This window comes from Eleginops maclovinus, chromosome 11, assembly GCF_036324505.1.
Source record: "Eleginops maclovinus isolate JMC-PN-2008 ecotype Puerto Natales chromosome 11, JC_Emac_rtc_rv5, whole genome shotgun sequence".
NCBI classification, from domain to species: Eukaryota; Metazoa; Chordata; class Actinopteri; order Perciformes; family Eleginopidae; genus Eleginops; species Eleginops maclovinus.
In genome coordinates this window covers 10587761-10612620 of record NC_086359.1, presented here as the reverse complement: position 1 = coordinate 10612620, position 24860 = coordinate 10587761, and the positions used below count along the sequence as shown (strand labels likewise).

The window sequence follows — 24860 nt, the reverse complement described above, 5'->3', positions numbered from 1 at the left end:
GTATTCAAAGTCATGTTTATCTGTGTGAAGACACTGCTTCAGGACATAGCTGGCTGCATTTTAAAAATGGGAATTGTGTGTTGTTTCGTTTTACTTTAAACCCATTTAAGCAATGTTAGGTGCTATCAGCAGATATTGATCCTGGTTTCTTTGCTACTGCCTGATAGCAAACAATCACTCATGAAGCTCCTGGAGTTAATGCACTATGACTTTTCCCTTCAGACTTTGCCATTTTATTCAGTAGCGCCAAACTGAACGCTTGATACTTCCTCGTGTTTCTGCCTAAGGTTAATTCCCTAACCATAATCGGCCCGTCTACTTCCCCCAGCCCCTCGCCAATCTGTCTACCATCCCACAGCTCTGACCTGACTGCCTCCCCTGCGCCAGCTCACCATATTCTCAATAAACAACTAAAAGGTTGTCAGCTAATGTATGACTCCTTATTGTTGGTCTTAAGACTTTAACTGATAATAACAGATGTTGTATTGAAGGATGTGAACATTTAGGGAAAACAAAGCAAAGCGTGTGAAGTTTCCCAGGTATTTTGAGTTTCAAGGACTTGAAAGATGTGTGTTTATTGTGTTGGTCAAAATTCATTTAAAGTAGTACCAATATAATTGATAACAAGTATGTTAAAGTGTGTCATAACTTGGCACGACTTCCTTAAAAGTCTGGAATATCACATCAGTGCGTCAGTCAAATGGACCAAGAATGATGCAATGTTCAGAACAGGTGGGACAAAGAACAACAGGCAAATTACAGACAAGAATGGGTTTTTTTGTAGGAACCAGAGTTATGACATCAAGAGATGGAAACTTCGGAATTGGAAGCTGAGGAAGAGAAGGAAGTAGAGGGAGAGAGGAAGGGATAGGACCAAGACAGGAAGAGGTGGAGAGGAATGTGTTGGGGGTAGACAGACAGAAGTAAATTGCCACTGCGACATAAAGCTAGGAAGCAGAGTTTTGCTTGCATTATGCCACTGCATGTTTTTTGTTCTTCTTGTGGTTTGGTCTGCGGGTGTTCAGCTCTTTTGATAAACAGCTTGCAGGCTCCAAGGTCTCAACATTGACCTGTAAAAACAAACAAACAGAGGACTGTCTAACGCTGCTAAACCGAATGATATGATAAAATAAGATTAGTGTTTAGATCAAGAGCTGTATCTCCTCTGAAAAAAATAATGATAAAAAGTATATTTGTAACTCTTTTTCTGAGAAAAGAAAACAATATTTTGTTTTAAATTGTTGCTTCCAATATTAACACTTTTATAATCAGTACTGCCAGTTTCACTATATTACCTAATCTTCTTAGAGAAAAACATAAAACAATATTTCTGCATTTTGTATCCTGAAAAGGACAGCCTATGTCTCTGCTCTTTATAATGGCAAGTCATCTATAAAGTATGAAACGTGTTGGCATGGACAAAATGATATTGTTATTGCAGTGCGGGCAAAAGAGGACCTTTTCTAATTTAAGGCCCCTTTCTGATTGTTAAAACATTTGCAAAGACCAGCTTGGCAACTGACGGAGAAAAACATAACATGCAAAAAAAGCTGAGAAGAACCTTAGCTCGTTCTGTACTTGCCAGTTCTTGTCAAAGTACAGGAGTGTTGAAAACTAAGCCAGTACATAAATTATTTCTTACAGCAGAGATTCTAACAAGTGTCAGAAGGAAAAGCAAAGGTGTAATGGATAACATGAATAATGGATGACATGAATAATGGCTGAATTCCATCAGTTGCTTCATTTTCCTGGTATCGTGCAAGCTGACCTACTGGGAAAGTTGAAAAGACCAAAAGGCCATTGTTATTGTTGTTGGTAATGTCACGGCATAGAGTCTTGAGGAAATGGTTTTGCATCTGGGGAATAAACACCAAGCTTTGCTGCTCTACTACATAATCTGCAGGCCGGGAGTCTGATGATGAACAAAAGATGTCCTACCAAAGCCCCATGACGAATGGAAACCAATCAATACAGCAACCTTGCGCCTTTCCTACTACAAGTCAAATTGTTTCTGTAAAATAGGCTTCATTTTGACCCGTATGATGGCTACACCTAATGCCAGATGACGCTCCAGCACAGCCCTGAACTGTTAGATTTACACTCTAAAATGATGCAATGTCTTACATTTGGAAATACAGGTAAGTGTTACAATGGTAGGGGGTTGTAAAACTTTTACTTAAGGAAGTCATATGTTTGACCAGGTGGTAAACAAAAAAAAGTATCTGTACTCTGTGAAAAATACCATGAGTTCTCCTCTTTTAATTTCATAAAGTTGTGTTTGTTATTGTTTCTGAACATTGTTGAACTCCAACAAACAGGGCCTACTTCACGTCATCAATATACGAGAGCTCTGATTATGCAGCATGAATTCATTCTTTGTGATGGGTTGTTTGGATGCTGGAATCAACGTGTTCGAACTGGAACAACATGTCTTGCATGTGTGGAAGGCTTTTGTTGTGTACATGCAGGGTATCATTAGCATAAAGCAGACAAAACGCCATAGTCAATGACACATGAAACACATGTTAGTTGCCTTAAAAATACAATTCAACTAAAAAGAAGATGTTTGAATTAAATAAAATATTATATGTTTGAACAAAATGTTGAGCAGTGTGGTTAGGTATAGTCAACCAAACTTAATTTAAGCTAAAAATAGATAAAAAAACCCTAACAGCAGGTAGGCTGGTGAATATCTGATCAGCGTTCTGATATTTTATATTTTAAAGAACCTCTAACCTGGATCCGACATCATGAATAATTTGTTTACTGTGATTCCTTAGTGTCTTATCTGACCATGACCACAACCTCGACCCACACTCAAGTAGTTTTAGTAAGTTTAACTGTGATAATATATGCAACAGTTAACAGTGTCTCTATAAGATAAAGTGAAATATATTAGAATTCAGCACATTGGGGCATTGAGGTTGTTCTTATGTTTAAACTGCTCCACTGCAGCAGTACAACTGCACAGCTGCCAAAAGCAGAAGTCTGTGGTTTTGTATTGCAAGACTAATGTGTGAATGTTAAGTAGGGTGTTCCATGAGTACCATCTCTGAATAAATACAGGTTCAAAAACGTTTCCCAAAAGGCACTGGGTGCTGTCAAGCTGTCAGTACACCTCAGACATGGGGTATGCATTCAAAAGCCATTCCTTGTCTTCTGATTGGCCACTGTCCTGCTGTGATGTCACGAGGGGGTTGCTTATAAAAAAGTGTGACGAGCTCAGCTGCTTCAAAAGGGCAAGTGTGGTGGAGTGCAGACAGGGTGTTTATACATGTACAGGAAACAGAGAGTGTGTTACACATAATATCAGACATTCGTTACTCAACAGCATAGGGAGGCAGACCAGAACCCGCTGACAAACACACTATAATGAACCTTTGTGCTGTGGATTTAAAGGTGTTGGGATTATCAAATCACTGGATTGTAAAGCACAGGACCGAGCCTGAAGGTAGGAAAACTAAATACATGTCTAATTTGTTAACATTATGCTTTATATACACAGTGTGTTTTAATAGAGTGCATACATATACAGTATATAGATTGAAATATTTAAAACATGTAAAGACCTCATTTTAGTGTCTTTTGGTTCAAATATTTCAGAATCATTAAGGAATTAAAAGGCTTTAAGGGCTAATTTAATGATGAGCTCAGTTCCATTAAGATATTACTGTTAGTGAGTGAATCCAAACAAGCTTTCATCTTTAACATTTATGGAAATCTTATCAGGACAGCAGTGTGTTTTATGGCTCAGTTTTTATGAGTGAATCTTTTGTGTATATAGACGTGTCTATAGACGAGATATCAGTTTATTCTATTAAGCACTGCGGAAGCTCACATTCTTGTGTGCATGTGCACTTTTGTGTTTGCATGTGTGCTTGTTAATGTACTATTGAGTGCATTCTTTGTGTCTTTGTTTTGAGTGCAAACTGTAATTACTACAACCAAGCCTAAATATTGAGGTATTGATGTCAAAGAACATCTTTTGTATTTGATTATTGGCCTCAGAGACCTAATCTAGTTTCCTTGTGCGTGTGTGTGTTTACATTTTTAAACAGCCTATGCAGGGGGGAGAGCAGAGTCTTGTCTTTCATAATCTTTATTGTATATGACTGCACGTAGTGGCCCAGTTTGTTGAACTGATCAAATGGGCAATAAACACGAGGCACCATTAAAGAGCCATCATTGTGAAAGGTGACAGAGTAACAAGTGCACTGAGCATTTTGACAACATGAATAAAAGATAAAATCATTATTTTGGAAGGATAGCCTATGGTTGGACTGTGCATTATCATCTGTCAGGTGCAGACCGTGCAATTATTGATGTATTCAAATTAATACGGCCTTCTAAGCTACGGTAATGAAAGATTGATTTTTAAAATGAGTCTGCAGTCAACTGTTCGGTAGATCCATCATTTTCTCTAGTACCTGTATATTTACTAAATGGTAATGTGTGGAGGACATTTCAGGAAAGATGACAAAGACAAATTGGGCTGCTATGGATTGCAGACAGATTGACAGCAGCATAATAACACTGATACTTAAGCCCTGTATTACTACAGTATTGACAGTGTACGGCTTTAGTAAAGGCAGCCATTCATTCAACTTGTGAAATTACTGTCATTAAATAAAAATTGTGTCAAAGTCCAGCTTGGCATTTTAAAATGCATCCCAAATTCAACACTTTGCCCTCGAACACGGGAGAAGTGGAGAAAACACCTGTTAATCAATGCGTCTCTTTACAGCTGGCATTAACATGTGTTGTGAGTGTTTGGATATGTTGGAATCAGGCCAATGTACATATAATGCAGGTGTCCATACACACAGAAGATACAGTTAACTAAGCAGCTTTTAGAGGTAAAAGGGGTGCTTTTAGCTTTTATAATACCAACAAAAAATAATGCATAACAAACTGTAAAACTACAGGCAGAATGCAGGGGAAAATACGTTGCCATTACAGGACGACAGCAGGCTAGTGGCTTTGTGCTGCGGCAGCATATTTACATATAATATATGTGAATGTATTCTCCTCACTGTAATATACTCTATGATATATTCAACCATAGCCTAATGTGTAATAAGACTATAATAAATGCACTGTGTGGTCTTGCCCTGCCAGTTGATCCTGCTGCCGTTTGGTAAAGTCAAATGCATAGACTGCTGCAGGATTAGAGCAGTCTATGCTTTTTTTAAAAACATAATAACTTGTACATTATGATTGACTGAAAAACGTCGGTAAATGGTAAATCGGACATGATAAATGAAGCTATTACATTACATAGCAGAACAAAATGCTAATTGCAAGTTACCACTTGGAGAAAAAGACCCAAAGGCATGCAGATCACTAAGGTTGGTGAGCACATGAGAACAACATACAGTACTATATAACTTATTTTCTGAAAGAACAAATATATGTTAGCAACCTCAACCAGAAAGGAAACCCTCAGCGGCTGACAATAAAAGACTTTCTTCACCTGCAAACGCTGCTCTAATTTAAATGCAATTCGTCATGTTCTTAAGCAGAATGAATCATCTCCTATTATACAAATAGTGTAACTCTGTGTCTGGGAAACAATAGGCCTCAAGCAGTAACTAAATGTGTAAAGAAAGACTGGAAACTTGGACTGGCATGCACTTGCACTCTCTCTGCTGTGTTAATCTATGAAATTAAATTGTGTTGATATATGTTTTCCATGTAGATCATGGAACATGCAGCACTGGATAACCAATCACTGTATAGCAACTACAATGTATCGGATAGGCCAAAGAGATCCTCGGAGTTCAGCAATGCAAACCTGGTGCTGCTGGGCGTTGCAATGGCTATTCTGGTTCTGGCAATAGTTTTTGGTAAGATACACAAAATTGAATCATTGCGATTAGTTGATTGTTATTGAATGATCATCACAACTTTTAGCCAGTTACATTACTATGTATGTATCTTTTCTTCTGTCCAGGTAACGTGCTGGTGATTACAGCCATCCTGCGGTTTAAGAGGCTCCAGAAAGTCACCAACTTCTTCATTGCTTCGCTGGCATTGGCCGACCTCATCATGGGCTTGGTTGTGGTCCCTTTTGGCTCCAGCCACATCCTGCTGGGAACCTGGCAGTTTGGAACATTCATGTGTGACTTCTGGACTGCCACTGACGTGCTGTGTGTGACGGCCAGCATCGAAACTCTGTGTGTGATTGCTGTGGACCGATACCTCGCCATCACATCGCCTCTCCGCTACCCAATACTACTCACAAGGTATGACAAATACATTTGGTTTGGAAGTGAGGAACAATTATTGAAACCTTTAATGAGAAGCAAATCTTACTAAATATGCACTAGTAGAAAGTAATTAAAACCAAAAAGCTGCTGCTGCACTTTCGTTACCTGTTGTAACTATTTGTTATGAGGTACATCAAACCACACCCAAATAGTATCATCTTCTGTCAAACGCAAAACCGCTCTGGCGTCACTTTTTGAGGTGTGGGCAGGAAAAAAAAGTGATGTCGATTAAAAAAGAAGGAAGATACCACGCCTCTTCAACCCTCTCCTTTTCTCTGCTTGAGGTTAGCAGCTGGATGTTACATTAGCAGCTATTAGCATAGCACATCTGAATCTCTGAATTTCTGTCACATTGTTTTGAAAGTAATATAGTCAACAAGTTTTGACCAGGGGAGAAAAAAGGGAGAGAACAAGGAAAATACATCTGGTTCTTCTTACTGACAATGTTATAGCAGTGTAATGCTAACCCAGTGCATAACAATTAAACTCACCCTATTAATAAAACTACATATGTCACCTGTCTGTGTTTCCACTCACCCTTTTACAATGGTCTTCACCTGTGCCCTCTCTCTTGTCTCCTGCTGCTGACCAGGGGTCGGGCCTTTGCAGTGGTTTTCGGGGTTTGGGCAGTGGCTATCCTCATCTCCTTCCTGCCCATCCATCTGAAGCTGTGGGTGTCAACAGATGAGGAAGCTCAGAGGTGCTTGGAAGACAAGTACTGCTGTGATTTCAACACCAATGCAACGTACGCGGTGTTTTCCTCGATTGTGTCTTTTTACCTGCCGCTGGTTGTGATGATTTTCCTGTACGCCAGGGTTTTCCAGGAGGCGCAGAAACAGCTGGAGAAGATCAGAGGGAGGGAGAGGCACTTTTCTCACTTGCATGATGCTGTACAGCTGTCTTATCCAGAAGTTAGTCCAGCATTGAATAAACGAACAGGAACTCAGGAGGGAGAGGACAGACTAAACATGGAGAAAACAGACACTGGTAAGGGGGAGCAGTTAGCAGAAACCAGAGCTAGGACAGAAAGAGGTGAAGGAAAACACTCTGCTGCAAAACGTCTTAAGTTCGGTTTGAAGGAGCACAAGGCTGTAAAAACTCTTGGGATCATCATGGGAACCTTCACGTTGTGTTGGCTACCATTCTTCATCCTCAACATCCTCTTGACTTTTCTCCGCTTGGGGGATATTAGGCTGGTCTTCAAACTCCTCAACTGGCTGGGATATTCCAACTCTGCCTTCAACCCACTCATCTACTGCCGCAGCCCCGAATTCAGGCACGCCTTTCAGGAGATACTCTGTCTCAGGGGCAAAAGGGGGAGCAGGGGAGGGAGGAGAGGATGGGGATGCAGGGACAGAGATTGTTACTCCAAGCCCCCAGGTAGGACGAATGTGGGCACAGCCCTGGATGGTGACAGGGGGCTGGACCTTCAGCAGAGGTTGGGGTGGAAGGGCAGTTTGGACAGCTCTATTCGGGACAGCTCGCTAAGTCTGGCACCTCCGACTCCTCGCCTCGAGCAGGTTTTAGAAGTAGCTCCTGGATCCCTGACAAACCTGCAGGCTAACAGTTCTGCTAACGGGAGCTGTAAGGAAAACCTGGCTTCTATTGCCTGAGCAAGTTTTTACATTGTGCAAGTCGAGTCGTGGTGTGAACATCAATTTGGTGGAGCTCAAAATGTTTGTTTTGGTTTGACTAAGACCTAACTTTATTATTGTTTTACGCGGTAGCTTGAAGTGTTGCTAGCTAATATTAATATGTTTATTCAGTCTGTGTTACAAAGGGGTAATGTGTGGTTACTGATCTTCCTTTTTGTTATAACAGTAAACCATGTTCAGCAGGTATTGTCGGCATTAACAAATGGTCTGACTCAAAGCTAGCATTGTTAAAGCAACTTATTGAGGTACAATAAGGCTGAATGAATAGTGAACACAATGCAGATAATACATTGGTGAAGTAAAACTAAATACTACAATCTCCGCAACAGAAGATGTCTTTATTATTCTCTAATGCCCTATTTATAGTTCCCCTGTTTACCCCCAAATGGATAAGAGTAAGGTTTGGTTATAATGCACTGCCCATGAATAGCTGTCTTATGAATTTCAGGACAAATAGAATTAAATATTTAAGGACTATTCTACTTTTAGATGTGAAAGGTTTAAATGACTATTTGTAATGATATTCAAACTGATCCTTTATTAAGAGCAGTCAAAAGGGAAAAACAAGACAATGCTGTTTCTTAGTAGTGTGAGAAAAAAAAATCCACTGGCAGGACGGTTGGTGATTCAAAATCTGCTTGCATATATTTAGGTTGGGAAAAGGAGAACCATACATCCTTTTTCCACCTAGTATAGTTAAAGGACCATGACGCACAACAAGATATTGTAGCACCAACTTCCATTACTGCCATCAATGGTATAATAGTCAGAAAGTATAGAGCAAAATCTGTATGAAAGGTAGGTTTGTTTAAAATAGCACCATTCAATAAAACAGAGGGTGCTGCCCAGGATTATATTAAGATATATTAAAAGAAAGACATACAACATTAAAAGAAACAATATGATTACAGACCTTAAAACCATACCTAATGTGGATGTTGTCTTTGTGGTTGTGTGGAATGTGTTGTTCAAAAAGAAGATTTCTTACTATTGCAAGAATGAGGATTTGTGTTTTAATCAAAGGTATTCAGTATTCAGAACCTGACTGATATGTTCAACCTAAACCATCACATTTGTTGTAAACAGTGCCTTGACTGCCAGCAACAAAGGCACAAGACACACATCCACTATGAAGCAGAGATTAAAAAATATACTTAGTTTGCCCTGTAGCTGAACAGTCTTATAGGAGGGTCTCATTTGAGGCTGACTCAAAATAACCTCCTGAGATTTTTGTTTCCCATTCCTTACTGATAAACCTCAGAGCAGGTCCAAAATCATTTGCTGGTGTATATTTGTGTGTAAGATAAACATCTGAGACCCAAACTTGTGACAGTGATGATAACTTTCTCTCTTTGTTTTTGCTTTCTCCAATTACAAATTCACAGGAACTATTTTCCCTCTCTTTATCGCTCCAGACATCTGCAGCCACGCTTTGATTTTCTCTGTCTCTCTAATAACATTGTAATCGTCAGATAGGGGTGGGAAGATAATTTTCATGCAGTAGGTTCTGTTTTAAAAAATGTTCTGTCACAAAGCAAGGTGATAACTCATATTTTGTGCCTGGTTTTGATATTACTCAAACATTTGGTTGAATAAGTTGCAATGTAAAATCCTTATTATTATTATCTAATTATATTAAAGTAATCATAAGCATATACAGTGCTTTTAGATTACATACACCTTACACCCAAAGAGGACGAATTACATTCAGAAAATAATCTCCCCAGCCCTGCTTTTATGTGTATAGATGAAGCCTACACCTGAACCAGGTAATGAAGGTCAATACTTGGCAGTTGTAAGTAAATATGACTTGTGCATGTCTGTCTGTATGTTTTGTCTGTCAGTGATGTGATTATTAACTATTTGTGCATTTGAGAGCTTGAAATGTGCCATTGAATATTTTCAATGTACTGTAATGTAGATTATTTGAAAGTTGGAAAATACTTATTTTTTATTTCAAATTCAGTTATTTATCTGTTCCTCAAAAAGAACAGTTGTTTTATTGTGCAATTTGTCTAATGTCTGTTAATACATGTGGAGTTTAAGCAGCACTGAAACTCGAGTTTACACTCTTACACACTTTACAAAAATCTGTATGTAAAAAACAAAATTAGTTTGTGTAGTGTGTGTAGTTGTTAACAAGATGAACCTTTTTTTTTTCTACCTCGATCATACTCACATCTCATGTCGGTAAATATTTATTCTTAACGTGCTGGATCTTTTTGTGAGTAAAAACAATGAAGTTTGACAAGTGTTTGTCTGAATCTGTTGCTCAGCTATGTGTTTATGCGTGTTGGTGGATGGGTGTGTGATCACAGACTGCCATAAAGAAAGAGAGGGAGTGATAACAAAGGTTAAAAGATAAATAAGGTTAAAATTAGCTTGGTACTATTCACAGCTTGCCTTTCTACAAACAGCCCCAGGTCATTTAGGGTTATTAGACTGGATGCAAATTCTTCATTTAAGCATTGGAACACACTGATAATGCATAACAGAAATTGTTTTTAGTCAATGTGCACAAAATAAACAGTGAGACAGACTTCATGGAGCATTCTGTAATCCAATTTTAATAAATCATATAAGAAGTTAGCATAACCTCTATAAACAAGTGATTGCAGATGCTGAATCTGGAGAATGTGTAGGCAGTGGGTCAAAGTCTAGCATTGGCAGCATGCTAGTTTCCATTTGCCACCAGAAAAGTATTGACCAATCCTGTTTAAGTAGGATTTGGTTGCAAGTTCCTGCAGACGGAAATAAAGAGGGGCTTTGGCATTGGGTTTCTATATTGCATATTGGCCAATATGTTATATAGAAACCCAATGCTATTCTGTACAATGATTTAGCTTTTCAATAATTACATTAACATTAGCTTTTCAGTGGCTACATGTGAAAGCGTTCCTAGAAGTGTTCTCTTAGTTCAAACTCCTTTATGAAGTCTCAAGTTGCCAACCGGCCTATAAACAACTCTTATCCTTGATATGCACTTTCTAAACCAGAGAATTTGAGAAATAATGCCGCCAGAAGGTTATCGTCATCAGATCAGTGGCTGATTTAAGATCTGAATGACCATAACTCTGGCAATTTAGAAAAAAAGTACTGAAAGGGCCCTTGTCAATCTAAATATGGGATCAGGGAATGTGATTCTTTTCGCACTGCAACTTTAACCTTTTAACTAAACCCATGGGACAGAGGCTTTTTGTGCTTATCCAGTCATCCAGTTGCAAGGAGGGTGTGTGTGTGTGTGTGTGTGTGTGTGTGTGTGTGTGTGTGTGTGTGTGTGTGTGTGTGTGTGTGTGTGTGTGTGTGTGTGTGTGTGTGTGTGTGTGTGTGTGTGTGTGTGTGTGTGGGTGTGTGTGTGTGTGTGTGTGTGTGTGTGTGTGTGTGTGTACGTGGGTGGGTGTGTGTGTGGGTGTGTGTGCGTGCGTGCGTGCGTGACGTACAGTGACAGGTGCAGGTGGTCACAGCAGCAGCAGTATCAGCTACTGCAGAGGAAATACAATCAGCTATACTGACTCAATACACGCACACACACACACTCACACACTGTGTGTTTGAGTGGGAATGTGACCTGTTTGTAAGTTTTTTCATATGTACGGAATATTTTCATTATATGTCCTATATGTTAGCTGTATTGTCTTATTTTTGCATTTGTTTTTAGTATTAAAACCTGCAAATGTATTGTCTTCTGAATATGTGTATGGATTGTGTCTTTTGTAAACTCCAAGTGGTTTGAATACATAAAATAGTTAAGTCTTGGCACAGATTAATCTAATAAAAAAGCCTTTAATGTTTTCTCAGTGGTAATGTAAATGTGTTTTTAAAGACTTTCACAGAATTGATAATGCAAGGCATTGATATTAATAGCAGGTAAAATCTTTCTTTCTGTGTGTGTATCTGTTGACTACTCAACTCTTTAACCTTAACTCTAACTCACAAGTGTGCACATTTAAGCATTAAATCCATTGAGAAACTGACAATTTCAATTTTGCATATCCTGCCACATTTCCGCTGCCACATGCAAGTGTCTGCCCTCTCTGATGTCAAAGATTTGTCTAGATGTGACTGTGTTTTATCCTGTTAGGTGTTAACCGGCATTATAATGCTGACAACAGGCAATTGTATATTTCCTGTGTAATCACTCACCCTCAAAGACTCGAGCATTTAAATACAAGTTAACAGAAACACGAACACACACCGCTGTTGACAGACATGTGCAGTTTAATACTGTAGATCAAAACAGACACTCCCTCTGACAGTGCTTCAGGCCTTTGTACACAATACACAAGGTTGGAGGTGTGCCCTCTAGATAAACAAACAAACACACATTCACAAACTACCAAATGCATGTGTGAAAAGGCACTGAAAAGCAGTGACAATGTACGTGCATATGCACACTTAAGCATGTGCAGATGCCTTCAAGAGGGCAACACACACAAACACACAGACACACTGGCAATGCAAAATATGCAGAATATACGTAGACAGATACACCATGTCCTGAATGTGTGTGAGAGAGCCAAGTGTATCTTATGATCACAGAGAGTTTATAGATGGTGAGTGTGTTTTGCTGCTTGAACTGAAGCCAAACAAAATGACTCCTGCCAAAAAGCAAGAAAGACAGTGAGAAAGGCCAGATATTTTGTTTGCGTTTGTCTGTCTGCTGATGTCATGCACATACAAACAAGTACAAACTCACCACATTACTCCCTTTCTCAGTTATGCTGTACATCTGAAGTTGCCACTATTTAACAACTGAACCAGGCGATCCTTATTCTCAAATGTCAACTGACACTACCTGCACTATACTGTACATCTAGTTACAACACATATGCATCTAAATTCAAATGTTTCTTTAACTGTGAGGGATGATCAAACGCAGCACTAAAGTTTGATTGGCATTGAAATGGCAAGGTATGATCATCACTGAGACAGCTTTGATTATTTTTAAAGACATTCAGAGTGTGTGTGTGTGTGTGTGTGTGTGTGTGTGTGTGTGTGTGTGTGTGTGTGTGTGTGTGTGTGTGTGTGTGTGTGTGTGTGTGTGTGTGTGTGTGTGTTTGTTTGTGTGACCGCATGTCTGTGCACGTGTCTTTCCGGATGACTACTCTTTTACAGTGGACTGCTGTGCGTCACAGAGACATTGCAATGCTTTTCTGTCCTTGGAAGCTTGGTTAGAGGAACATGAGAGGCGCTTAATGCCAGTGAGAAAGACACTGACAGATAAAGACATAAACCCAAAAAGCATTCTCTAAATAAAAATGAACTCATCCACATTACAGTTATAATCACAATATTTATCAAGGGGTTTTGGTAGTTAATTTAGGATTTTGGGAGATTTGGTTTTACCTCAGAATGAATGAAGTAATCGTTAAATATTATTATTATAGAGCAAGTAATTGAAACAAGACATCCATAGTCAAACTCAACTTTTAGAAGTGAGTATTCATAATTGTTCCCTGTGCATGTTGCTTGCTTGAGCTGTCTGCGTGTAGCGTTACAACTTTATGAATGAATATGGGAATGATATTCTTTGACATGATATATTGTTTTGCATTTTTAATTAAACCTTTATTCTCGGCTGCAACTCTTCCGACTCTCAAGCGGCAGGATAAGCAACAAGTAGGCAGGTACATCTTGGTGTGAAAAAGAAAGCAGGTGGACGTCAAGTTTGTTAAAGTTTCTTTTTCATCATTGCAAACATCAGATACAGGAACAAACACTACAAATGTTTCCAGCCACAACAACATGACTCAACACTACACTGAATATTCATGGTAGCTTTGGTCTATAAGTAAGTCCTCTCTTATCTTGTTCACACATCATTTTACGGTAACACACTGACTTACTAGCTGTTAATGAAACCCTTTTATCGGGTTTTGGATTTTGCCCCTGTTCACGAGTAGTGCTTTTTGGGCGATGGGTACTTTTACTTCATGCTCTTAAGCACTTAAACACTACTAAATGTTAAGGATTTTTGTAGTTGTTTGAATAGCTGTTCCGCCTGCTTCCATTCCTCATGCTAGCTAAACATTATCTCCTTGGCTTCGCTTAAGCTTCTCATCTAACCCTCGGCTAGAATGTTAATTAGTGCAACACGCTGAAGGATAGATCGTAAACATGGAGGAAATTCTGCTGTCATACACTGCTGTCATACACTGCTTCCATAGACAATGTAGACATTGGTATTCTGGGAGTTGAAAGACAAACAGTCTTCAGCTCAAGGTGTTGAGCCTCCTTTATTCTCTGTATGGATTAACTTGACAGATCCATATGTTACTGAAGCAAGTATTGTCCAGGATACCAGTGAGCCAACTCGGTGCAGCTTTAATTTAACTCTACTCTAAAAATCATGCACCAACCATGATTATTTTCTAAATCGTAGACAATGTACTAAAAATGTTGAGATTGGGGACCGATACAAATCTATTAGAATCGTTTTCTAACACATTTTTGATGGGGTTGCTCCCTTTGAACTTTCAGCAAGTTTCATAAAAATAAGCCCAGTAGTTGGACCAACAAACAAAATACACCCACTCTTTTCGGGTCCGTGGATTAGTCCCCATCACAACATGGCAAAACTTTTAATAACCCATACATGGATTTCTATTCAACGTCACAAAAACATGCGTACGCACTAACAGGCAGAAAGCACCATAGAACAGCATCAATGCTCTCCATGAAAAGACCCTCCAATTAACTTAAATCAAACACTCAAAATAATTCACTAAATAGCACAACGTGCTGTCAACACTCAGGGACAGGTCTGGAAAACTAGACAAAGTAAACAGTCGGCTCTGGTGACAAATTTGTGGTGGCTTTTTCGTTTTTCCTATCGGGGCATTGTCTGCAGCATTTCGGCCCTCTTCTATCCACAATTCTGCAAATGGGTCCTGTAAAGTAAGATGATATGCTGCTCTGAACGCGTTTCATGTTTGCATCAGCGCTGTTTTTCCTGCGAAGTTCCCGCACAAAAATGTTACAATGTTTTTGTGTTCGATGACGTTCAGAAATATGCACCGTCTGCCAGAAGGCTGCTACCTGTGTCAATCACTCCATTTTCTGGTTGTTGACAAGTTCTGGGTCTAGCATTTCTGTAGCAACGGTTTTTACAGTGTGAGGATGCTATCCCTACACTACATCCATTCTCATGCAGGCTTTCCAGCAGTGGCTCAGTAAGTAGGGGCTTGGACTGGGAATCTTAGGGTCGCCGGTTCAAGTCCCCAAACAGCCTTGAAATATGGAAAGTGGACTGCTACTTGGAGAGGTCCCAGTTTACCTCCTAAGCCCTGCTGTGGTGCCCTTGAGCAAGGCACCGGACACCTCCAATCCCCCCTCCCCATTGCTCCCCGGGCGCTGCACGATATGCCCACTGCTCCTAGTACTAGGATGGGTTAAATGCAGAGGACCAATTTCACTGTGTGCGCTCTGCTGTGTGCATGTATGTGACTAATAAAGAGGGGTTTCCTCCACCGATTCTATGTCTATGTCATTTGTAATTCCTTATTCATGGTGAAGGTCAGGGTTGCCAACTTTGGGTACCAGTGAGTGAGATTTTGATATCATGGGTTTAATTACACATATGCGCACTAAATGATTGCTATCTTGTCCGTAGTGGGACCTTAGTCTATATATATACATACAGTATCTCACAAAAGCGAGTACACCCCTCACATTTTTGTAAATATTTTATTATATCTTTTCATGGAACAACACTGAAGATATGACACTTTAATACTCTGTAAAGTAGTCAGTGTACAGCTTGTATAACAGTGTAAATTTGCTGTGCCCTCAAAATAACTCAACACACAGCCATTAATGTCTTAACCGCTGACAACAAAAGTGAGTACACCCCTAAGTAAAAATGGCCAAATTGTGTCAATATTTTGTGTGGCCACCATTATTTTCCAGAACTGCCTTAACTCGGTTGGGCATAGAGTTCACTAGAGCTTCACAGGTTGCCACTGGAATCCTCTTCCACTCCTCCATGACGACATCACAGAGCTGGTGGATGTTATAGACCTTGCGCTCCTCCACTTTCCATTTGAAGATGCCCCACAGATGCTCAACAGGGTTTAGGTCTGGAGACATGCTTGGCCAGTCCACCACCTTTACTGTCAGTTTCTTTAGCAAGGCAGTGGTCATCTTGGAGGTGTGTTTGGGGTCGTTATCATGTTGGAATACTGCCCTGTGGCCCAGTTTTCGAAGGGAGGGGATCATGCTCTGTTTCAGTATGCCACAGTACATGTTGGCATTCCTGGTTCCCTCAATGAACTGTAGCTCCCCACAGCCGGCAGCACTCATGCAGCCCCAAACCATGACACTCCCAGCACCATGCTTGACTGTAGGCAAGACGCACTTGTCTTTGTACTTCTCACATGGTTGCCGCCATACACGCTTGACACCATCTGAACCAAATAAGTTTATCTTGGTCTCATCAGACCACAGGTCATGGTTCCAGTAATCCATGTCCTTAGTCTGCTTGTGTTCAGCAAACTGTTTGCGGGCTTTCTTGTGCATCATCTTTAGAAGAGTCTTCTTTCTGGGACGACAGCCATGCAGACCAATTTGATACAGTGTGCGGCACAAGGTCTGAGCACTGACAGACTGACCCCACCACCCCTTTAACCACTGCAGCAATGCTGGCAGCAGTCATACGTCTATTTTCAAAAGACAACCTCTGGATATGACTCTGAGCACGTGCACTCAACTTCTTTGGTCGACCATGGCGAGGCCTGTTCTGAGTGGAGCTTGTCCTGTCAAACCGCTGTATGGTCTTGGCCACCATGCTGCAGCTCAGTTTCAGGGTGTTGGCAATCTTCTTATAGCCTAGGCCATCTTTATGTAGAGCAACAATTCTTTTTTTCAGCTCCTCAGAGAGTTCTTTGCCATGAGGTGCCATGTTGAACTTCCAGTGACCAGTGTGAGAGCGATAACACCAAATTTAACACACCTGCTTCCCATTCACACCTGAGATCTTGTAACACTAACGAGTCACATGACACCGGGGAGGGAAAATGGGTAATTGGACACAATTTGGCCATTTTCACTTAGGGGTGTACTCACTTTTGTTGCCAGCGGTTTAGACAATAATGGCTGTGTGTTGAGTTATTTTGAGGGCACAGCAAATTTACACTGTATAAGCTGTACACTGACTACTTTACATTGCATCAAAGTGTCATATCTTCAGTGTTGTCTCATGAAAGGTTATAATAAAATATTTACAAACAGATGTTTTCAAACAGATTCACCGATATCACTTTGCACTGTGCAAATCCACCTTTCCTTCAGTAGAGTTTGCCTTCGCCTGACGAAAAGTCAAACGCCATACGGGTCGGGGATTGACAAACCGGCTCCCACTGTTCTGCTGTCTGTTATCGTTATTAAGAGTGGTCGGGGCGGGAAGGGAGTGGTCGACAGCTTGAGCAGCTGTCAACTCAACACTGTAAATAACCAACCAGGGTGAGATTGAGAGTGAAAGCGTGAGTCACACGCCAGATGAGTGAGAGTTGGCAACCCTGTTGAAGATGCAAATACATTGCAAATTTGTCCTAGTGGCCATTGGTACTGAAATTGAAAAAAACCTGTCTTTATTCTCAGAAAAAAAGAGTTGTCCAAAACGTTACATCTATAAGTTGAATCATTGTTTTTAGGTGTGCATTATGGAAAAAGAGTTGTTTACTGTTTACAGAACATAGTTTCACTGTGTGAGATGATGCTTGTTGATGGCTTACTCACACGCTAGGTGCCACTTCTGCTTCATGGAAAAACACATTGTACATTCAGTACAACAGATAATCGTGTGGGTGTAGACTTGTCGGTACTTCCTTGTTGTCGAAATGAGACCTGGCTATTCCCTAAATACGCTGCAACATATGGCGCAACACCAGCTGATTTGGCTGTAGATTGCGAGTCCATGTATGTATAAGCATATATATTACGTCTGTGCAACTGTATTGGTAGCTTGTGAATGTGTGTGTGTGTGTGTGTGTGTGTGTGTGTGTGTGTGTGTGTGTGTGTGTGTGTGTGTGTGTGTGTGTGTGTGTGTGTGTGGTACATTTCCAGGGCAGCACAGGAAGTTCAATTTTCCTGATTATCCTGCTGTCTCTCTGCATCCAACTCAGCAAGCACTGTTGGCCATCCACCAGAGACCCGACCTGACACCTAAGGAAAAACTTCACACAAAGTTTGAAAACTGTTTGCTTCCATTGTAAACATAAGAAAAGTGTTACCAGTCTTTACAACTCTGTAGATTCCTGTCTGCATCTTAAGAAATCCAATCACTGCACGTTAACAGCATCAGGTTACATTACATCAGGCCAGATTAGATCTAATTAGATAAGGATTACATCGTCAATTAGACACTTTCCTAGCCAGGAAGACAGAGTGCCAAACCGACGAAGAGAGGAGAGACTTTAATTCGCTTTGGTTGTCAGAGGCCGTCGTTACTCCTGTCGTCTTATCGGGACTTTTTTTAATCTCATCATGCCAGCAAGCATTAGGAGATGACTCGGATACAAAAATCTAATTTGACTCACACTGCTACAGAACAATTCTAACAAGACATGGAGGTGTCTCAGGTTTATTTGTGATCACATCTCTGTGTCCCAGCTGTCACACTCAGGATGGCAATGCATACATAAATGCGAAGAAAAATAGTGCACATAGGAATCATGGGCGATTGTTTGTTGCCACGCATGCATCATAGACATTTTCACACCTTAAATCATAAGAAAGGACATTGTAATAGAAAGGTCAACACCTCCAAGTGTTGTACCAAGCCACAAGTTGGTAAAAATCCCTGTTCAATCCTTCACCTGTCAAAAAGGAGACTGCTGGTTTATTTCATTATGTTGCTAATTGTGCTTAAGCTCTGCCAAAGCCTGCAAGATTTTTCCAACACCAAACTGGATTGCTCATGGCAGAGGGCACTTGGGACTGAAAACAAACAAGGTACTATGCTGTTTTTCAGATCTCAGGGATGGGAAACTCAGGATGACGATTTCCTTTTGACCTTGAACCTTTGTAAGCGGTCACATAAAACATTAAACAACTCTTCTCTTTGTCTTCTAGCTGGGAGTGCCTGAAGCCAAGATGATCATGACAAGGTCTGCTGTGATCATGAGGGTAATTCGCTGTAAAATTTGACAAACCACACAAACAAGTTACTAAAGAAAATGTCTATTAGGCCTGTGAATAAAAAAAACCTGTTACACCAGATTACTGCTGTGTGCTCTTAAAACCTTATCTGTACAACACAGCATACTCATCTTGGCAATGTTTTTATATGGCCGGCAATAAAGTTTTTAGATGATAAATTAGGCTTTAGCATATTTTTGGCGCTGCACTGAGATTATAGTTTATACTCTAGATTTTAAAAAACATTTATAAAATTACCTTTTTATGACCTTTTGGTTCGGAAACCAATATTTTACCTTTTTGCCCTGTTACATCTTTTTATTAGATGTACAGAATACATTTACATTTGCATTATATTTTTTTAGGTGTGTGTGTAAGCCATGAACATAAACAAATATTTGGCAAATTCTGCCTGTTTTATGTTTCACTAAATATTTAGAGATTTACATCATCATAATATTTTAATTGGCAACTTCTCCAAGTTAAAATACTACTCAATTTGAAATACGCTGCCGTCCTAAATCACCCAGCTAACAGCAAAGCGAGGTGACAAAATTTGTCTTTGACATTAATGTTACGCTGGTGGTTAGGTTTGCACGTCAGGGAGTCTAATGTTTTGAGCGCAAAGGTTTATAGCAAGAGAAATTATATCTGTGTTTATAGAGCAAATGTAAAATATACATACAATTGATCGTATGAGATCACCACACCATTCTTGACTGAGCATAAACATAACAATTCAAGTCTGTGTTTGGGCACACACACACACACACACACACACACACACACACACACACACACACACACACACACACACATACTCTCTGGAATGATAAAATATACGAAGCCACCAGCACTGCAGCAGTAATGCCCAAAATTAGTAAGAGGGGACCAGCTCTCTCTGTCTCTCTCCTTCTCACACGCTCTGTTATTTCTGAATCAAACACAACTCAGCTGAAGCAATTATTGTAATTTTACGGTTTAATTGTGGTTGTGCTGAAGTGTTATTACTGAGTTTATTCAAAGTGGACATCTATTATGGTCTCATGACTAAGGGCTACTATCCTTGTTGATGATAATAGCAATATTGTATAGAATAACAGCGTAATAAAGAATCCATTATATAACATTAACCGCCTACAGAAGGCATACAGTATACCCTTAGGGATTTTGTAATTTTATTTACAAAGCTTAAAAGAATCTCCTGTAAATCAATAAGAAATGTTTAAATTCCAAAAGATCATTGGTTTATGCAATAAATGAAGCTGCGACTCATCTGTGTCAGGTTAGCACATCTGAAATTTGGGACACTAAAACTATTCAGACAGTTGTGTCACAGCTTGGTCTAAGTTAAAAGTGGGGGTCCATGAATTCATCTTCTCAGTGAGTAGTCGGCCTTTAGATTTTCAAAGGGATTCAAGTCTGGGCTTGGACTCAAGGACATTCTTGTTCAGAAGCCGACACTGTTGAGCTGGTTGGATGCTAGGTCATAGTCGTGTCAAAACATATTTATTTTGCTGCAGACATTCATAAGCTGATTGCCCTCAAGAAGTGTCTTGCATTTAGCTTCATCAGTTGCCTCCCTGCAAAATTCCCCTCATCTCTGCTGTTCAAAATACCACCCCCATTTGATGCTGCTGCTCCAAACCTTCACAGAAAGGACTCTGCTTAAGGGGAATTTCAGCCAAACATACTGCAGCACTTTGTTTTGCAGAGTTTGGTGCAAACCACACATTTTACTTCACACTCTTTCATGTGTTTTTTGCAAATCTTGCTGCTATTGAAGCCAGCTATAATTAAGTCCAATTATATTCATCTTCTAATCAATCCACCATCTGTGCTAATATTAAATCCCAGCAGTTTATGTGGATATTTTCTAAAAAGCAGTATGTGCCAGAAGAAGAAACTGAATAAATCTGTGCACAGATGCTAGGGTTTAGTGAGGAATGCCCCCGTACACATGGAGGTGATTTGGGATCACTGTTCCTCCACACCAACATTACCACTGCCTTCCATCACCTTTTTTTAATTTAGCTTGTTGGGCTGAAATGAAGTGATTTCCTATTCACACTTCAATGTATTACACCAAGGGGAATACATCGGAATATATGTTTTCAACATACAGAAAGAATTATTGACCATACCAACACTATTGCACATAAACTTGACATTGCAGTTTGTCACCATTTACACTATGACGACAAACAAAATAATTGTAACCACTTGTTAGAAATATTAGATAAATGATAGAAAGAGACAGTCTTACATTTATGTGTAGCCAGGAAATATTATCTCGGGAGTAAAATTATTAAACATTCATAAATATGGCAGAAGTACATGTAATGGACATATCATTTTTTTTACCCTGGACTTCCATAAGTCAGTGGGACGTGTTTCTTTTTTTAAACATTTACTTAAAAATATATAACAATTTAAATGAGGGTTTGACGGTTGCTCTAGGATATTTCAATGATATTTGTTTATTAAGTAGAACAATGGCTCCATAAGAAAAAATATCTAAGGTTGCATTTGAATTATTTTTTAGAAAAGGCATAAAATAAGAGGATGAATGCCACTTTTATCCTGAGGGTCAGTTTTTCGACTTCCTTTTCCCTTGTTGGCTATGTCCCCTGTCTCCCCTCTCTCCGATTCTGTTTTTGTTATCACTCAAGCAAGTGTGACACATTGGAGAACCATTAGTGGGGGATGCAGTTTGCTCAGAGGTAATTGTAAATCAATGACAGGACAATCAAGAGTGTACCGTCTGCCACTGTCCTTCACACACAGCTGGATGGGAATCATTTTATAAGCTCCAAAAGGCCCCCACTCTTTGTACTCATCATCAAATGCATTCTGTTGTTAGATCGGTCTGGGTGTGAAGGGGGGTGGGTTGGGTCTAGTGCTTGACAGATAACAGTAAATCAATAGATCCACTAGGAGCCCTATCTTCAACACAGATGGGGCAGTTCAACATCTTTAAATGGCAAGACAATTGGGACCGTAGCATCAGATAGATGATAGGGCAGATGTATGGCTGACGACTTTGGGCAGCGCACAAGCTGGGCTGTTAAGAATAAATCAATGACAGGCCTATTAACCTGAGTGTCAACTGTTCTGTTGGCTATAGATGAAGGAGGAGAAGGAGGGGAGCCTGCTGAAGAAGAACATGAATAGGAGCAGAAAGTGTGTGTAGATAGTGGAAGAAACAACAAAGGGAGTTTATAGAGAGAATATGTCAGATAAAGACGAGTTATCTTCAAGAGTCTGTGAAAAGAAAAGACTGCTGGTTGGGGTCCAAAAAAATTCATGCTTTTTCCTGAAAAAAGGAAGCCTTGTGAGGAATTATTTCCCTGAAGAGCAGACACACAGACTGTACCAGCAGATAGTGTTTTTCATCACATAAATAATATCCCCTTTGTTCTTGGTGTTTATATGCTCAGGAACATATCAGTGGTGCCACCAAAATGCAACAGAAATATTACAGCAAAGATGGAGGATATCTGACATGATGCAAGTCAAAAAAGTGATAAGATGATAAGAAAATAGCAAACAAATTGATGAACTTCTGTTGTAAAACCATTGAGTGTGTTTAATTACAGACAGTCTTTACAACATGGATGCTCCTGACCTTGGTGCCTCCATCTCTCTTTCTCCAACACACACACACACACACACACACACACACACACACACACACACACACACACACACACACACACACACACACACACACACACACACACACACACACACACACACACACACACACACACACACACACACTAGCACATACGTTTTGCGTCTGCAGTCCGGACTCTCTGGCTCCATCTGTTGACAGATTAATGTACAAGCAGAAGACTGTATATTTACAATTGTGTGTTGCTCCAAATATCAGGCAATGTATGACCTATCACCCTTTGAATGTAAGATTTGCATCACACTAACACATCTTTAATTACGTTATGTATTGCTTAAGGCAAATTGTCAATATTGTCTTTTTATAACATTAAAGAGTATCTGCAGAAATCCAATCAGCAATGACGGTCCAACTCGTGCCTTTTAATAACTATAGCAGGCTGTATGCCCACTGACAGATATATCTTTTTTCATCTTGTCTGTGATTCTTGTGTTAATACTGTATTTTTAAAGTTACACATGTGTTTTTCTAGCCCAGCCATACAGGATATTGTATACAGTGTATCACTAGAGGTCACTGTAAATCTATTTTAAAATGAACATCACACTTTGCATGTCTGTTTAGTCAACAGACTATTCTTGCCTTGAACAGTGTGGGTGCTATTTCACAGCTTACTGTGGCTTTTAACAATGCAACAGTGAAAAAACAGCAAGGCCTCAGTCTAGGACTTTAATTGGAAACATGTTTTTACAAGTTTAAAGTTTCCTTGTAACCTTTTTAGGACATGCTCAAAACAACGTGGGTTTACGATTCCACAATGCCTCAGTAATCTATATTTAAACTCACTCCTTGGTCCCTAAAAGAGCAACATTGACAATTACAATCCTTCCCCTCAGGCGACACACAGTAGTAAAACATCTTGATATTAAAGGCGATGTTCAATCAATCGCGTCATGAACGGGAGGTGTGGTGGAGATACAAAAGATTATGCTGAATCTCCTGCTGTGACCTTGATCACAGAATACGCAGCCACATGTCAAATGTATTCTGAGTAACTTGTTACATCATATTACGCCATGAAGACAATCAGGAATGGATTTCCAAGCAAGCTTTCTGCTACCCAGATTTCTGCTTGAAGTTCCTAGCTATGGGAAATAATTGTAATTCCAGACAGCTTAGTTGTAAAATAACCCTCGCTATCCCGTTGCTATTGTGTGTGTGTGTGTGTGTGTGTGTGTGTGTGTGTGTGTGTGTGTGTGTGTGTGTGTGTGTGTGTGTGTGTGTGTGTGTGTGTGTGTGTGTGTGTGTGTGTGTGTGTGTGTTTGTGTATGTGTGTACATGAACACATGAGTGACCGTGTGTGTGAATGCGTATGTGTCTGTGCCAGTGTTTCAAATTACACTCAAGTCTCTTTAACACAGTCCTAAAGATAGTGACCAGGCAGGAGCGTGTCCATCTGGTGTAACATTGCAGCACTAGGATGCAGAAATAGAGTGCACAGAACTGCTCTGACAGAGAGAGAGGAGAGGATCACAATGCAATGAAAATGTAAAACAGAATTAAAGCAAGAGAATAGACTAAAATATAACTTCATTTCAGACTGAGTTGTAGGAGTTTGATTATACTATGCACAAAAGTGTGAGTGTTAACATCTCCTAACTACATATACAGTAGTATGACAAAAAAAATCTCTCTGCAAGATAAAGAAATAATAACTCAATTACCCTGTGCTTTGCAAAATCTATTTTATCCATGAAACCCTATCATGCTCAAGGGAATAAAAGAGAAAAATAATAAAGTTTGAGTGTGTGGTGAAATTTGATCCAACTATGAAACAATGAGTAGGTCCATTAAAAAACTGACATTCATCCCTGCAATTAGAAAACAAATATAAAGTCTAGCCAATACAATACTATGCTTTAGTAAATATAACAATGCCACTATTTTAAGCTGTGTAGCGAAATCTGATGTACCTATTGAACAAATAAAGTGTGTGTGTGTGTGTGTGTGTGTGTGTCTGTGTGTTCCACCCTCTCCTCCTCTTCTGAGCCTCCTTAATTCTCTCCACCTTCCAACTCACCAGTATTTCAGTAAAACCCAAAACTACTGCTGAATCTAACCCATGAAGGTTCTCATTTTCAGCAATAGAATATGCTATAATAG

General features: G+C 39.8%; 1 protein-coding gene across 1 annotated transcript; it reads left to right on the top strand.

The window, feature by feature from the left end:
• The first annotated feature begins 3237 nt into the window (after positions 1-3237).
• On the top strand, positions 3238-11716 carry LOC134872268 (beta-2 adrenergic receptor-like). The gene is made up of 4 exons (XM_063895491.1): positions 3238-3451; positions 5699-5846; positions 5954-6245; positions 6862-11716. Exons 2-4 carry the CDS (start codon positions 5702-5704, stop codon positions 7880-7882), a joined length of 1458 nt encoding a protein of 485 aa, XP_063751561.1. The 5' UTR covers positions 3238-3451; positions 5699-5701; the 3' UTR covers positions 7883-11716.
• Positions 11717-24860: the final 13144 nt, after the last annotated feature.